This window comes from Dromaius novaehollandiae, chromosome 3 (assembly GCF_036370855.1).
Source record: "Dromaius novaehollandiae isolate bDroNov1 chromosome 3, bDroNov1.hap1, whole genome shotgun sequence".
Taxonomy (NCBI): Eukaryota; Metazoa; Chordata; class Aves; order Casuariiformes; family Dromaiidae; genus Dromaius; species Dromaius novaehollandiae.
The window spans coordinates 78,969,169-78,982,273 of NC_088100.1; the positions used below are offsets into that span (position 1 = coordinate 78,969,169).

At 41.0% G+C, this 13,105-nt stretch overlaps 1 protein-coding gene across 1 annotated transcript in view; it reads left to right on the plus strand.

Moving 5' to 3' along the window:
* CEP43 (centrosomal protein 43) overlaps positions 1–3,851 on the plus strand; it is a 31,413-nt gene extending 27,562 nt beyond the window's left edge. Inside the window, exons 10-12 of the mRNA XM_026109876.2 lie at positions 379–418; positions 1,061–1,154; positions 1,574–3,851. Coding sequence (XP_025965661.1) covers positions 379–418; positions 1,061–1,154; positions 1,574–1,648 — 209 coding nt within the window. The 3' untranslated portion in view covers positions 1,649–3,851. The remainder of the gene's footprint in view (positions 1–378; positions 419–1,060; positions 1,155–1,573) is intronic.
* Positions 3,852–13,105: the final 9,254 nt, after the last annotated feature.

The following is a 13,105-nucleotide window of genomic DNA, read 5'->3' on the forward strand; positions in this document are numbered from 1 at the left end:
AGTGGCATACCTATTTGCCTCTCCCAGACTTCGAAAGTTGTCTCTAAGTTTTAGCAGCAACATGATGATGATATGATGTCAGAAGTATCAACTCTGTCTCAAGATAGAACTGCCAAGTATTTAAGCCTTGTCTTCAGCAAGGCACCCAACCTACTGAAAGTATATGTTGAATTTCAAAACAGTTTAACTATGCAAAACAGATCGAGATTAACTAATATCAAGCATAAATTCAGTTTCTCTTCCTAATCTGCACAAGTATCTTAATCTACTACCAGCTATTGCTGTCCATCAAACTCTGTATTTTGGTGCAGGAATAGATTTTCTTGCATTTCCTGAAAAGAAAACTTGTTTGATTAACACTTTTTAAAACTTATTTAGGAAATGGAGATGAAGACGAGTATGCTGATGACTTCAACAGGTAAGAGAGGGATAATATTGCAGTAGTGTACTGTATCATAGATTATGAATGTTTACTGGCATATTTGACTTATTTCATAATATTTCAGCTAATCACTTTTGCTGAATTCTGTCAGTATCTCTCCTTTAAACTTCGGTTTGTTAGTTAATACAAATAGTTAAAATTAAAAAAAAAATAGATTGCTTTTGCGTAGGTGGTCATGAGTTCCTTAAAAACCTGGTGTTAATTTTAAGATGCTGAAAACCCCTTGCCTTTTTAAGGAAGTTGTTTCTTTTTTCTCTGAACCATACACTTAACAATGTTTTAACATTTTAATTAATGCTAATAGACAGTGAATGTGGTCTATGCTGAATTATTCAAAATATACAAACTAAAGCATCAAGACTAGTCAGTGATAAAATATTGAAGAGCTTCATCCTTACAATGTATTTGTGCTGTAAACTTCAGGATTAGGGCCTAAATAAGTATTGATCGTGGCTTTCTCTAGGAGAAAGGTCCTTGGTTGTTTTGGGCTTCTTAAAAATTACTTCATATTTAACTTGCTAAGTAGTCAAATCCAGTGCCCAGTATAGATATATGAAATGAATTCCCGTATGTTGGAAAATAAAGTCCTATTTCTACCTTTATGTTTTTCTTTATTAGTACTAGTCATCGCTCAGAAAAAAGTGATATCAGCATTGGTGAAGAAATAGATGAAATTTCTGTGGAAACAGAAGACTTGAATGCCAGTGATAAAGTATGGTTCTTAAAATTGTATTGATGTTCTTCTGATCTTGTCTTAATTTCTTTTAGGCCTTCTGTGAATAAATATGCCATTATCGTAAGTTCCTTGGATACGTGTTCTAGTTCTGCATTTTTACACCCAGTATTCCCATTAAGTTAGATACTGTACTGATGTAAAATGCAAGAATTGCTCAGTAAGACCATCCACCATCTGTTTCTAGGCATATAAAATGTATTTCAGTGTGTTTGGTATTCAACACATGAATGTCTCATCCCTATATGTCAAGATCTGTCTAAGCATCCCCTGAAGGAGCTGACATCCATCTGAAAGATAGGGCTTTAAGGCCAAAAGGCTCGGGTGCTTTTTGTAGGATTAGATAGAGTAATACTGTTTCTATGATTTCTGAATTTGTAATTTCATTTATTTTCCAGCTTGAAGACATCACACAAGACCTTACCATTTCTCAGTTAAGTGATGTTGCAGATTATCTAGAAGATGTGGCATAGAGTTGGACAGCAAAAATGTTTCATTGTGTTGGATTGGAAGACTCTTGTGGACTGTTAATTTCAGACAATCATTTTTTGCTGGAATGTCCACTCCCTATTTGTGCCTTGTGTTTCAAAAAGACTGTTGGTGGAGAGGGCTTTCAAATATTCTTCACAAGAACTAAATGAAACAGTGCGTTCCCATTTGAGTCTAATATCAGAATTATTTTTTTTCATTTGATTGAGCCAAACTTTTCACACCAGGAGTTGGATTTTCCCAGCAGAATGTCCATTGCTGGCAGTGGGCATAATAATCCAGTCTATAAGAGAACATCTACACAGAAGGATGTGGTTTTATAATGAACTTACACTGTTATTGTAACAGTCTGCATTTTTTTTAAGATAACCAAAGCAAGAACCTTCAGAGGTAGTGCTTCGACTTACACTTCTGTTAACTCAATTTTCTCAAGGCAGCATGAATTACATAATTTATGGTAAATCTAGCCAGAGTACTTATTTGCTCCAGACTTACTTGAAACTGCTGTTTTTCAGAATTTTCTGAAAGTCAGACTTTTTTAAAAAAAAGGCATATCAAGTTGAGAGCATCTAAACTCACAAATCTGTTCAGAGGAGCTGGATTTCATGTTAGTCTTAACTCTGAATATTCTTGTTTAAATATGTTTCAGACCATTGATTTTGAGACCTAAGCTGTTTTTATGTGTGATAATTTCATCAATGTTAACAGTTGTTAAATTGTAAGAAGTAGTTCTGTATGGATCCACAAATTATTAATGCACAACATTAAAAACAGGACAAAAACCCAAGAAGATTTAGTTAATGATTTGTGGAGGTTTTATTGTTGAGGGCTCTTCATTTGCTGTAGGCTCACTTTCATTCTTTAAAATCCTTGTTATGTAAAAATGAGCGCCAAAAAGTGTGAAACCACTAACCTTCTGTTTTTCAGACTCTGACTACTGTACAGATTTAAATCCAAATATTTAAAAATACCATACCGAAGACATTATGCACACTAAGTTCTAGCTAAAAGCAAATTTTTCTATTTTCATTATGCTCTTGAAAAACAGGGTCAGTAATGGAAACACTGACAGTTCCTTAACGATACTGTTGTGCATGGCGCTGCTATAGTATATAGGTCACGGACATTTGTGATACTGAAACAAGACTTCAAAATGAGCACTTTCTGAACGTTGTGAACACATTTGTTGGAAAATATACGTGTAAGTGAATATAAATGACTTAATCACTTTTTTAGGCTTTGTAGTTTTGTTTCAGGAAAACTGTTAGCCTCTCATCAATGTCCATCTCAGAAGTAGCATGCTAAACTAAAGCCATTGGTTAAGCATATAGAAGAGCTGCTACTAGCATTGGATGCAGGCTTAGATCTTTTTTGCACTGGGCCAGCAGGCATGGAGCAGTGCTGGAAAGTTATGCTTCTACAGTACATAGATCATTTGAAAGAAGAGAGGAAATGTGTGCCTTTTATTTATGTGCACCCCAAAATAGCCAGCAAAAAGCAACAAAGTATTAGTCATGGTGTTAACTTCTTACTTTGTGCCATATTGTAGCAGCCGAACACAGAGGAGAGACTTTTTTTTTTCACCCCAGAAATCTATGTGCCATATACTTCAAATAGCAAAAATCTTGTAACATGTGATACACCTTGTGTATAAATTCCTTTAAGTGTAGGAGAATCTGTGCCTCGAGGTAACATGTGCAAGTTTGTTTTGTTTTTGATTTTTAAGGCGAGCAACAACATGTCTGAAGGACATTAGCTTCCACTTGAGCATTTGAGAACAATTGCATTTATGACATTACATTTCTAAGGTGGATGAAATAACATAGAGAGCCCTGTCTGCATTTTACATGTCACTGGGAAAACATGATGTTCCATTACATAGCTGTATGATTTATGGCAGTTTATTATACCAAAAGAAGATAACTTTATTAAATGATACCTAATTGCATTTGAAGATGTGGCCTTTTAAATAACTGATTAGATATTTTAAGTGTTAACATGACTTTTGTTAACAGCAAAGTGTTGTTCTCTTACCTTGTGGGGGTTAATTGGAGACCTTGCACTTAGGCTCTGATTTAAGCAAACACCAAAAAAATTTGTAAGTCTCCATACTGTTTATCCTGTGGGCTTTTACTCAATTGTGTATAATAGTTCAAATTGCAAAATAAAGCTACTCTGCTGGCTAAATTGTATTTTTGAGACTCCTTGAATTGAAAATCTTAAGGTTTAGGAAATGTAGGAAGCCCTGTGGGTTCTGAGGGTTTCCTTTAAGTGTGTTTTTTTCAGAGTTAGCACAGACTGATTGTGCATGTTTGGGGTTGTAAAGCTCAAAGGATTCTGCAGTTCTCATTGTTGATTCATTCAGTCTTGTCTTAGTCAGACTTTATAGGGTTCCAGGTATCAGTCTAAGTTGTCAGATAGTTTGAGTCGACAGAGGAAGAAAAACAAAATCCTATCATGATTGGCAGAATTTGTTGTTTGCTGTGTTCAGCTGAGTTACTTAAATATGATTGAAAAGCTAAGCCCTCTTGAAAGCATGATTTGCTGTACATTTCAACCCATGTTGCTTGGTGTTCTAGATTTGGCTTCTCCCTAAAGGACCTAACACATTGAAAACCCAACCTCATTTGTCAGTTAGACCAGGACTCTAGTTGTTAATTCATAGGCAGACATGTTCCTGTTTAACTGTTCTTCTGTGTTGGTTCTCTCTTTTTCCAGGTCTCTTTGTGGACAGAGAAGGAAGCAGCTGAGAAAGGCATTTATGACTGCTCTGTGCAGTTTTGTAGCAGTTAGATCTGTTTTCTTAAATGCTCAGACTTTGCAATTTGTGTAACTTGATTTTTTTTTTACTCCTGTAAATTTTGAAGGACTATGATATTGCTGTCAGTTACATACTATTAATATGGTTATGGTGAGGCTGAAGAATTATAAAAATGGTGCTTGTCAGGTGTGTGTGTGTGTGTGTGTGTTTGTTTTGCAGTGGAGTTGCTAGTTTCCACTCTTTCTGTAGCAACAGCTAGACCTGCTAGACATTTATTCTGACTAGAATTCTAAAACAAGAACAGATTAACAAAAAGCTTTTAGAAAGATTTGCCAAACTAGCCATTCTTGCTAGGCTGGTCTCCTAGTGCTTCCCAAAGCAAGGAGATCCTATGTAGGTTGTATTTAGACTATGTATCTAGCTCTTCAGAAAGTTTAAAGAACAGTTATAACTGGTAGGGATGAATGAGGTGGTGAGGATAAAAAGTAAGGGGTGGTTTTTCTGTGGGTTTCTCTTTTTTTCATTTTGTTTTGTTTTAAGCATAGCAATTGTCACTGAAGAAATATTTTCTACAAGGCCCAGCCTTCTCTCTAGGAGAGAAAACATCCCTGACTATTTCTGCTCAGTTATAGATAGAGCTCACTTAAACTTCTGTTTTTAGCATTGTCTAGGCAGCAGGAGTTTTATCTTAGCAAGATGACTGCAGTGTTTAATGTTCATTTCTGAAATGCCAGACATAGCATGTATCTTTTTGGTAGGTCTTTTTGACATTTTCCTTGTAAGCTAGGGCCAAGTGAGAAATTTTAATTGAATCATGAGAGATGCAGTTTTGGTTGACTTGTAAGTGATCTCATTCATCTTGAAGCAAAATCCACTACAGACTAACTATAATGCAATATTGCAGAAAAGTAATTTGAGGCATGACTGTCTTTAATTTCTACGAGAAAAAGGAACTTGGGTATTCAAGGTCAATGAGTTACCCAAAATTTGAACCTCTGAGAGAACTGCAGCAGACATTGAAAGTGACAGTTCCTTAGTTCACGTATCATGAACAATTCTAAATTTTCCTAATTAAAAAGGAAAAAAAGTCCAGTGGCTTTTATAATTTCTGTTTTCAAGAGTGCTGAGGTACTATCAGTTGTTACAGCTGTGATTTTAATACAGAAGGAAAGGAAAAGTACATTTCGTTGTCCTTGCATGCACAATGTGTTGTTTGAGTATGTCTGTAATGTCTTAGTCAATCACAGCTTCAAACCTTCTGTATAGCTTTTTTCCAAATCATTTATTCTTTTACATATATTTCAGAGGGCAAAATAAGCACATGACTTTCTGTTCAAAAAAAGTGCTGTGAATTATTCTCTCCCAGGCCTTGAGATGAATGACCTCAGTAGCTACGTCCTGTGTGGCACTGTATATGTATCTTTCAGGAGTAAGATCACCAATAAATCGGTAGCAAGTCTTTAAGTAGGGAAAGAAGATGGAAGCTCATTCTTTTTTGCTAGTGCAATCTTCAAGCATTGTAGAGTAGTTGGGGAGCAGTACAGAGATCACAACAAACACAGGCATATAATTAAAAGGTTACTTTGGGGGACATTTGTTGAATGAACTGTGTTGGCTGCTCTTAGCATTGCGGTTTTTCATCTTTCAAAACGTGTGTGTCATGCAGGCTAGGAGAACAAAAGTTTTAAAAGCTCATCAAAAAAAGCTTTTTAAAGCTTCGTAAGCACAGTGAATTCACAAGTGAATGAACCACAGCTGGGAACCAAAAGGTCATGTGAGGAGTTGCATGTTGAGCAGGAAATCTAATGGGGACAAAGCAGGTGTGTCAGGCTTCTGCTTCCTGTTCTGAGCATGGTGGGAGGAAGGAACCTGCCTGCGGGGACCCAGCATTCATGAGGTGGGAGAACCACAATGAAGAACCGAGAGACTCTGAGAAGCTGCCTGCTGCATAGGTGGGAGCAGAGCAGGCTTGTGTTCAGCTTTCTACATGACACCTAAGGAAGCACTGCAACCACGATGTGCCTGCAGGAATAAAGGAGTTGAAGGGGGATGAGGGGGGAAAGGGAGAACAAAAGCAGTGCTTGAAACTGGTTGAGTTGGCACAGTGTTGAGGGTTGGGGGTGCCACGGGATACAGTGGCATGTCACCGCTCTGCACTAGCCAGAGCAACCACCCTGGTATGTTGGGGACTTCAGCCCAGACAGAACCCAGAGGAGAATGTGGCTGTGCAGATCTCAGGCTGCAGAGAGGGCCTGTGGCTCCTCCCGCATGTTGGGGGTGACAGCAGGAGGTGTGCTCTGGTGAGGTTACTGAGCTACCAGGTGAAGCAGACTGGATAGCATCAGGTAGGGCTAACAGGAGGGCAAAGGTACTTTGTGGATGCTGCAGGAGCAAGAACCCAAGTCCTACATTGCATGGAAGGAGGGGGTGACCAGAGGCAATGCTTAAGCAGGGAGAGGGCTGGGATTCCCATGACAGCAGAAGCTGGAAGCTTGTGACTTCTGGCAGCAAGAAAGCTTTTTCTCCAGCTGCAGATGTTTACTTGGAGACATGTAGGGCTCTGGCAACAGGACAGAGGGAGTAAGTTCTGTTGGGGGATGCATTTAGCCAAGCTTTTGGAGCCAGTGCTGCTGAAAGAAAGTAATAGGTAACCATCAGGAACTTCCTTCTGCAGGGGATGAAGGCATCCACCTGTCAATCAGACCTGCTGTTTTGGGAGTCTGCTGCTTGCCTGAGCCTGTATGTAGTACATTGTAGAGAGGTTGCAGAGGCTTACCTATCTGTCAGACTACTACACTTTGCCCACCTGCATGGGCACAAGTGATGGTGCCAAAGGAGATCTGGAGTGGATCTAGGGTAACTGCAGGACTCTGGAGTCCTGGAATAAACAGGAGGAACAGGAAGTCTGTGCAGTCACAAAGCTATGCCATCACTGGGATGACACAGACATGGTGAAATAGCCTGCACTATTGGGAGTGCTATGATGGATGGAGACAAGCTTGATAGGAAAGAAAAATTGGGGGTTCCAGAAAGAGGTAGTTTGAATGTGCAGAGCATAAATTGAATAGAATAAGTGACAGGCCTGTCAAGAGCTTATGGTCAGGATTAAGGGGAGGCCAACAAAGAGGATCTTATGGTGAGTGCCTGCCACAGACCACCTGATCAAGAAAAGAAAAAGGATGAAACTTTCTTTCAGAAATTTGAAGAAGCCTCCTGATTGTAGGCCCTCATTTCTCATGGGGACTTTCAGCCATTCCAGACATGCATGAAGAGCAACATGGCAGGACACAAGTCAGGAGGCTTCTAGAGTGTGCAGGGGCCAATTTTTTTGTCTCGAGTGCTAGACAGGACATTTGGGGGGGGGGGAGTATGAGGGGATGCTATCAATCTCCTAGCCAGGGAATAAAGAACAGATGCAATAGTCAGTGACAACTTTGACAGAGCTAAAGATACTGAAGAAAGTGAGGAAGACAAGTAGTAATGACCTTAAACTTAAGGGGAGCACACCTCAACTTGTTTGGGGATCTGCTTGGCAGGATCCTAGGGGAGGTCACCCTGAGGGGCAGAGAGGTTAGAAGGGCTGGTTGCTTTCCAAGGACATTTGTCCCTATGAGCTCAAATGTTAAAAAGACGAATGGCAAACTGTGCCTGACAAACCTGATTGCTGTCTTTCATGAGATGATTGGCTCTGGGAACTGCAGTGGATGTCATTTGTTTTAACTTTAGCAAGGTATTCAACAGTCTCCCATAGCATCTATGTAACCAAACTGTGGAGTTACAGACTACAGAATGGGCAAGACAATTGCTTAACATCTGGTTCAAATGGTAATAGCCAATGGGTTAAAATCCAACTGGTGATCAGTTAGAAGTGGCATTCCTCAGGGGCCAGTATCGGGCAGGTACTGTTTTACATCTTCATCAGCAAACTGCATGATAGGATGGACTGCACCCTCATCACATTCACAGATGGCATCAATGGGGGAAGCAGCTGACGATATGCTGGAGAACAGGAATGCTGTTCAGAGGGACCTTGACAGGCTGGAGAAAGGGGCCAGCTGGAATACAGCAAGGGTGAATGCAAAGTCTTGCACCTGAGACAGACTAAACCCCTTCAAGCTGGGGCCAACAGGGTAAAAAGCAGCTTTGCAGAAAAGATATGCAAGTCCTCTTGCAGCAGCGCAAGCCAATCTCACACTGGGCTTCATTAGAAAGATTGTAGCCAGCAGGTTCAGGGAAGTAGTTATTTCCAGTATTCCCCAGTACAACAGATGTCAACAAAGTGGAAGGAGCCCAGGGGTCACTAGGACGGTGAGGGGGCTGGATCATGTGACCTCTGGAGGGCAGGTAAAGGGGGGTTAAACTGCAGTCTTCCACACCTATGGGGCAGGGGGGGCTATAGGGAACACAGACCCAGACTCTTTTCAGAAGTGTCGAGTGAAAGGACAACTAGCAACAGTGAAATTGTACAAAGAGACGTTCATTATGTATAAGGAGAAAAAAAATCACTAGGAAAGTGGTCCAGGTCTGGAGCAGGTGCCCAGAGAGGTGAATTCTCCAACCTTGGAGGCTTCCAAAATTCAGCTGGACAGGCTCCAAGCAACCCGATCTGGCTTTGAAGTTAGCCCTGTTTTGAGCACGAGGCTGGATTAGAGATCTACAGAGGGCCCTTTCAACCAAAACTATTCCATGATTCTATGAAAATGAACATGGAAGATCAGTTACTGTGGGGATAGACTGACTCAATTTGGCTGCCTTGTTATTCATGCAGACTATTTTATTTGCATATGGAAACTGTTCTGCTACGTGGTTTATCTATGCAGGTGTTCCTGTATGTGCTAACTGTGCTGCTGAGAAAGACCATCATTTTCAAAAATAGTAGTTTAATGTTGACCCTAGTATAATGTTCTTAACCTTCTAAGAGATTCAAGTGCAGAAAACTTGAAATTAGAGCATAATTGGATGGTGTACTGTGCAGGTAACTGCAGCTGATCCTTATACTTATGGTTTGTTTTTAAACATAGATTTAAGATTTCTAAAAGTTGTTTTTCAGTTACTTAGCAGCTTTAATTGTTTTGTTTCAATTACTCTAATGCTATTGGGAAACCACAATAGATACTAGCTAGTAAAATCAGGTCATTCGCATTTCCCCTGTGAAAGTATCACATGCTTCTTCATTGTAAGAAGAGGTGCTTCAGTTTTTGCTCTGAAGTGGAAAAACTTCTACCTCATGCTCACAACACTGTATTTTGGTATACAAATGTCCTTCAGCACATGCTGCAAGATGCGTTATTGGGAAAGGCATGGAGTGTGGCAGAGCAGTGTTTCCAGTTACATTTGTGGCATAGGTGATTGTGTCAGTCTCTTTTAAACTGAAATTCATGTAATCTGTTTTAGGTATCTAATTTAGATGGTTTGTATTAGGTTATGTGATTAAAAGCTCATCTTCACAAACATAAAGGAGCACAGATCAACAAGGTAATCCTCACAGCTCCTACTGAGACTACCTGGGGTTACTCTGATCCTGCAGCTGTCCTTCCGGAGGAGTGAGACTGTAAGAGTCAGTTAACTGGATCCACATATACCTCCAAGCAGCTTAGAAGGTACCTTGCAGTACCACCAAGTCTTCTGCTCCAGGACCACAGCCCTCCCTGGAGGTGAAACAGGCATCTGTGAAGCACTCTGCAAGGAGAGAATATGTCCTCTCTGGCTTTACTTTCATGTGGCAGAAATATTACGTTATGTGCCTAGAGACTCACCTCCATGAGCACAAAAGAATGATGGTGGGCAGAGGAACCCAAAAACCGAACCAACACCACTGGAGCCCCCTGGCTCCTCCTGGAGCTGTTGCAGGGGAGCCATCAGTCTGTGGTTCCCCAGATAGCCCGACAGACAGAGGGGGGTGACTGCCTATGGGGGTGTGGGACTCGTGATGGGATGCAGGGGAAGAGCATTGGGGGATTGCACAAAACTTGTCATGGGATGTTTATGGAAAGGACCAAAAGGCAGAAAAGTGAGGGATCAAGGTGGTTTGGGGAGGAACAGGTGTGGGAAAACGGAAAGAATAGGTGATAAGAGGGGCCGGTCGTGTGTAAACAGGCTGCTGGCCAGTATGCTTGCCTGGCCATGCCCTGCGCCTGGTCAGCACTGCCTGCCTGTCCTGTCTTCTTACTAAACTCCATTTCTATTTTCCCAGGTGAAGGTGCTCTCTAGTCTGTGCACACGTGTGTGTGTGGAGGTCTACGTGCAGCAACTGGAGTCGGCCCACGAGTCCCAGGGGCCTGTGTGTCTGCAGTGCCAGCACCTGGAGAGACCACAGCGTGTGCACGCTGTGTGTGCGTGGGGGGGGGGCGTCAGTGCATAACTGCTAGTGAACACCGAGCTCAATGAGCCGGCGAGTAAGATAAGAGGCTTGGGAGCCAGGTATTGGAGTGGCCACAAGTCTGGGCCAGATACCAGAGAGACCAGAGGGTCTGAGAGTTGGCTGCTGGAGGGACCAGGAGGTCTGGGGGCCAGTACTGGTAAGGCCATAGGTCTGGACCAGCTAAGGAAGAGACCTGTTTGTGTTTCTGTGCATGAGGCAACTGAGAGTCCAGGGGCTGCTACTGCATAGGATGAGTGTCTGTGGCCAGTTACTCCATAGAGTGAGTGAGAGAGAGAGAGAAAGTGTAGATCTGTGTACCAGCAATTGAGGTGGGCTGCAGGCCTCAGGGGCTCATATGCCCAGATGCCAGCAACTGGGGATACCAGGGGGATGCAGGGGCCAGCTACTATCCAGACTGAGTGTCTAAGGACAGCTACTGGAGGGATCTATACTGTGTGTGTGCATGTGTTGTGTGTATGTTTTCCAGTAACAAGCTTTCATCCTAATCAGCCAGAGGGGGAACAGGATCGGGTTGTTGGAGCTGTTTGTGTTTGAGTGAGTGCTGTGTTCTGCCTGTTGATCTGTGTGGCCATGTGCGCATGTATATATGTATCACGTCCATGTGTGTGTGCCTACTGGGAATACATGCTCAGTCTCACAACTGTCTGGCCCTGGGGACATGGCACTGTGGCAGCCTTGCTTCTATTGGGCTACTGGATTCAGCAAGCCCTTATAGCTTGCTCTTCCCTAGAGATACCTGCCCCTCTTTGGTGCCTTCAACTACTCCAGCTGAAAGTCAATTAACTCCCCCCTTCCCCAGGTTTTTCTTAATAGCTCAGGTTTTCAGCTAGGTATGTGTTTTAAGGCCCCTTGCTGCACAGCCCCATGGATGTGAGTGCCCATGCAAGGAAGCAGTGGGCAGCCTTTTTGGCCTTATGCCACTTGCGTGTGTATGATGCTCAAAAGGCACAGGGGAAGCATGTAGTGGTGGATCTTGTTGGAGACTTTTGACTACAGTTAGATCCCTAAAGCAGATACAGTGAGTGCTTTCATCCTATCTCAGTTAGATGTAAACACAGCACCAAAACTTTCTCATTACTTTAGAAATCTACTAAGCATAAGTGATTTTAATCTCTCTCTAAATGTGAATGAAGACCTCAAAATTAGTCTAAATGATTTGGGGTTGTGAATGAATTGAGCATGTATTTAGGCCAGCTCTTGAGGCATATCTTTCCTTGAAATCCATGTAATAATTCCCTACATAAGAAATTAATCTTGCAGTTCTACAGAGCTAGCCTTTAATCTAAAATTATTCTGGCAACAGTTGTGAGAAAAGGCACCTTTATGCTGTTTAATGGCTCAGATGAGTGACTGATACGCCGATTGATATTTTCTTCATCTTTCAGCTGCAAAGTAGGTGAGCTATGTTCTGTTCATTAAAAGAAACTGATAAAATTTGAAAGACGACTAGTTTGAAAAATTCTTAGCAAACTGATGAGGTATAATATGTTCTGGTTTTCAAAGAAGAAAGCAATCCTGTAGATTATTATTCTGTACAGTTAAACTTTATAGCTTAAAACTCTAATGGGAAAAATATGAAATTTAGAAAAATGCTTTAAGGAGTAAATTGTAGATTTATAAATAATGAGTATTGCCATAAAAAAAACAAATACCCACCCCCTAGCTAATGTAAGTGTAGCTCTGTAAAATTAATGTTTCTCAGTCACAGGCAGTTAGTATACTTAATGTGACATTTTAAAATAAATACCTGAATTAGAAACTGGTAAACAAAACTATGAGAAAGTGAATTTTGAATAGGTTTTAGCACTGCATAGCCTTTTAAGGTATGGTTACAGATACCAGAAACAGGCTTTACATGCTGACATTGAAATCCAAGGGTCCTGGAGAAATATGAAAAGCCTTCTTATGGAACTTCCATGAAAGGAAAGTTAAAGTTCATGAATACCTCCTGTTCTCCTAGCTTCAGATTTTAATAAGTGTGTGCTAATTTGAAGGAGTTGCAAGTACCAGTAAAAAAAGAAAAAAAAATGCAGTGGGGGCATAGGGCTTGTCTAACCCGAGAAGCTAGTATAGAATAAACTAGCATGATGTTCAAGCACAGTAGCTCTTCTGCACTGATTTCTTGCATGAATGCTTTTGTTTTGCATTACATATCAAAGTGCATTAAACTAAACTATGAAAAGACACATAGACGAGCCCAGAGAAGTACTAAAGATATATGCAGAAATGAATATCAAGTACCATTTTGAAAAAACTCAAGCTAATCCAGTTTTAATGAAGCAAAAAAATCAAGCACAT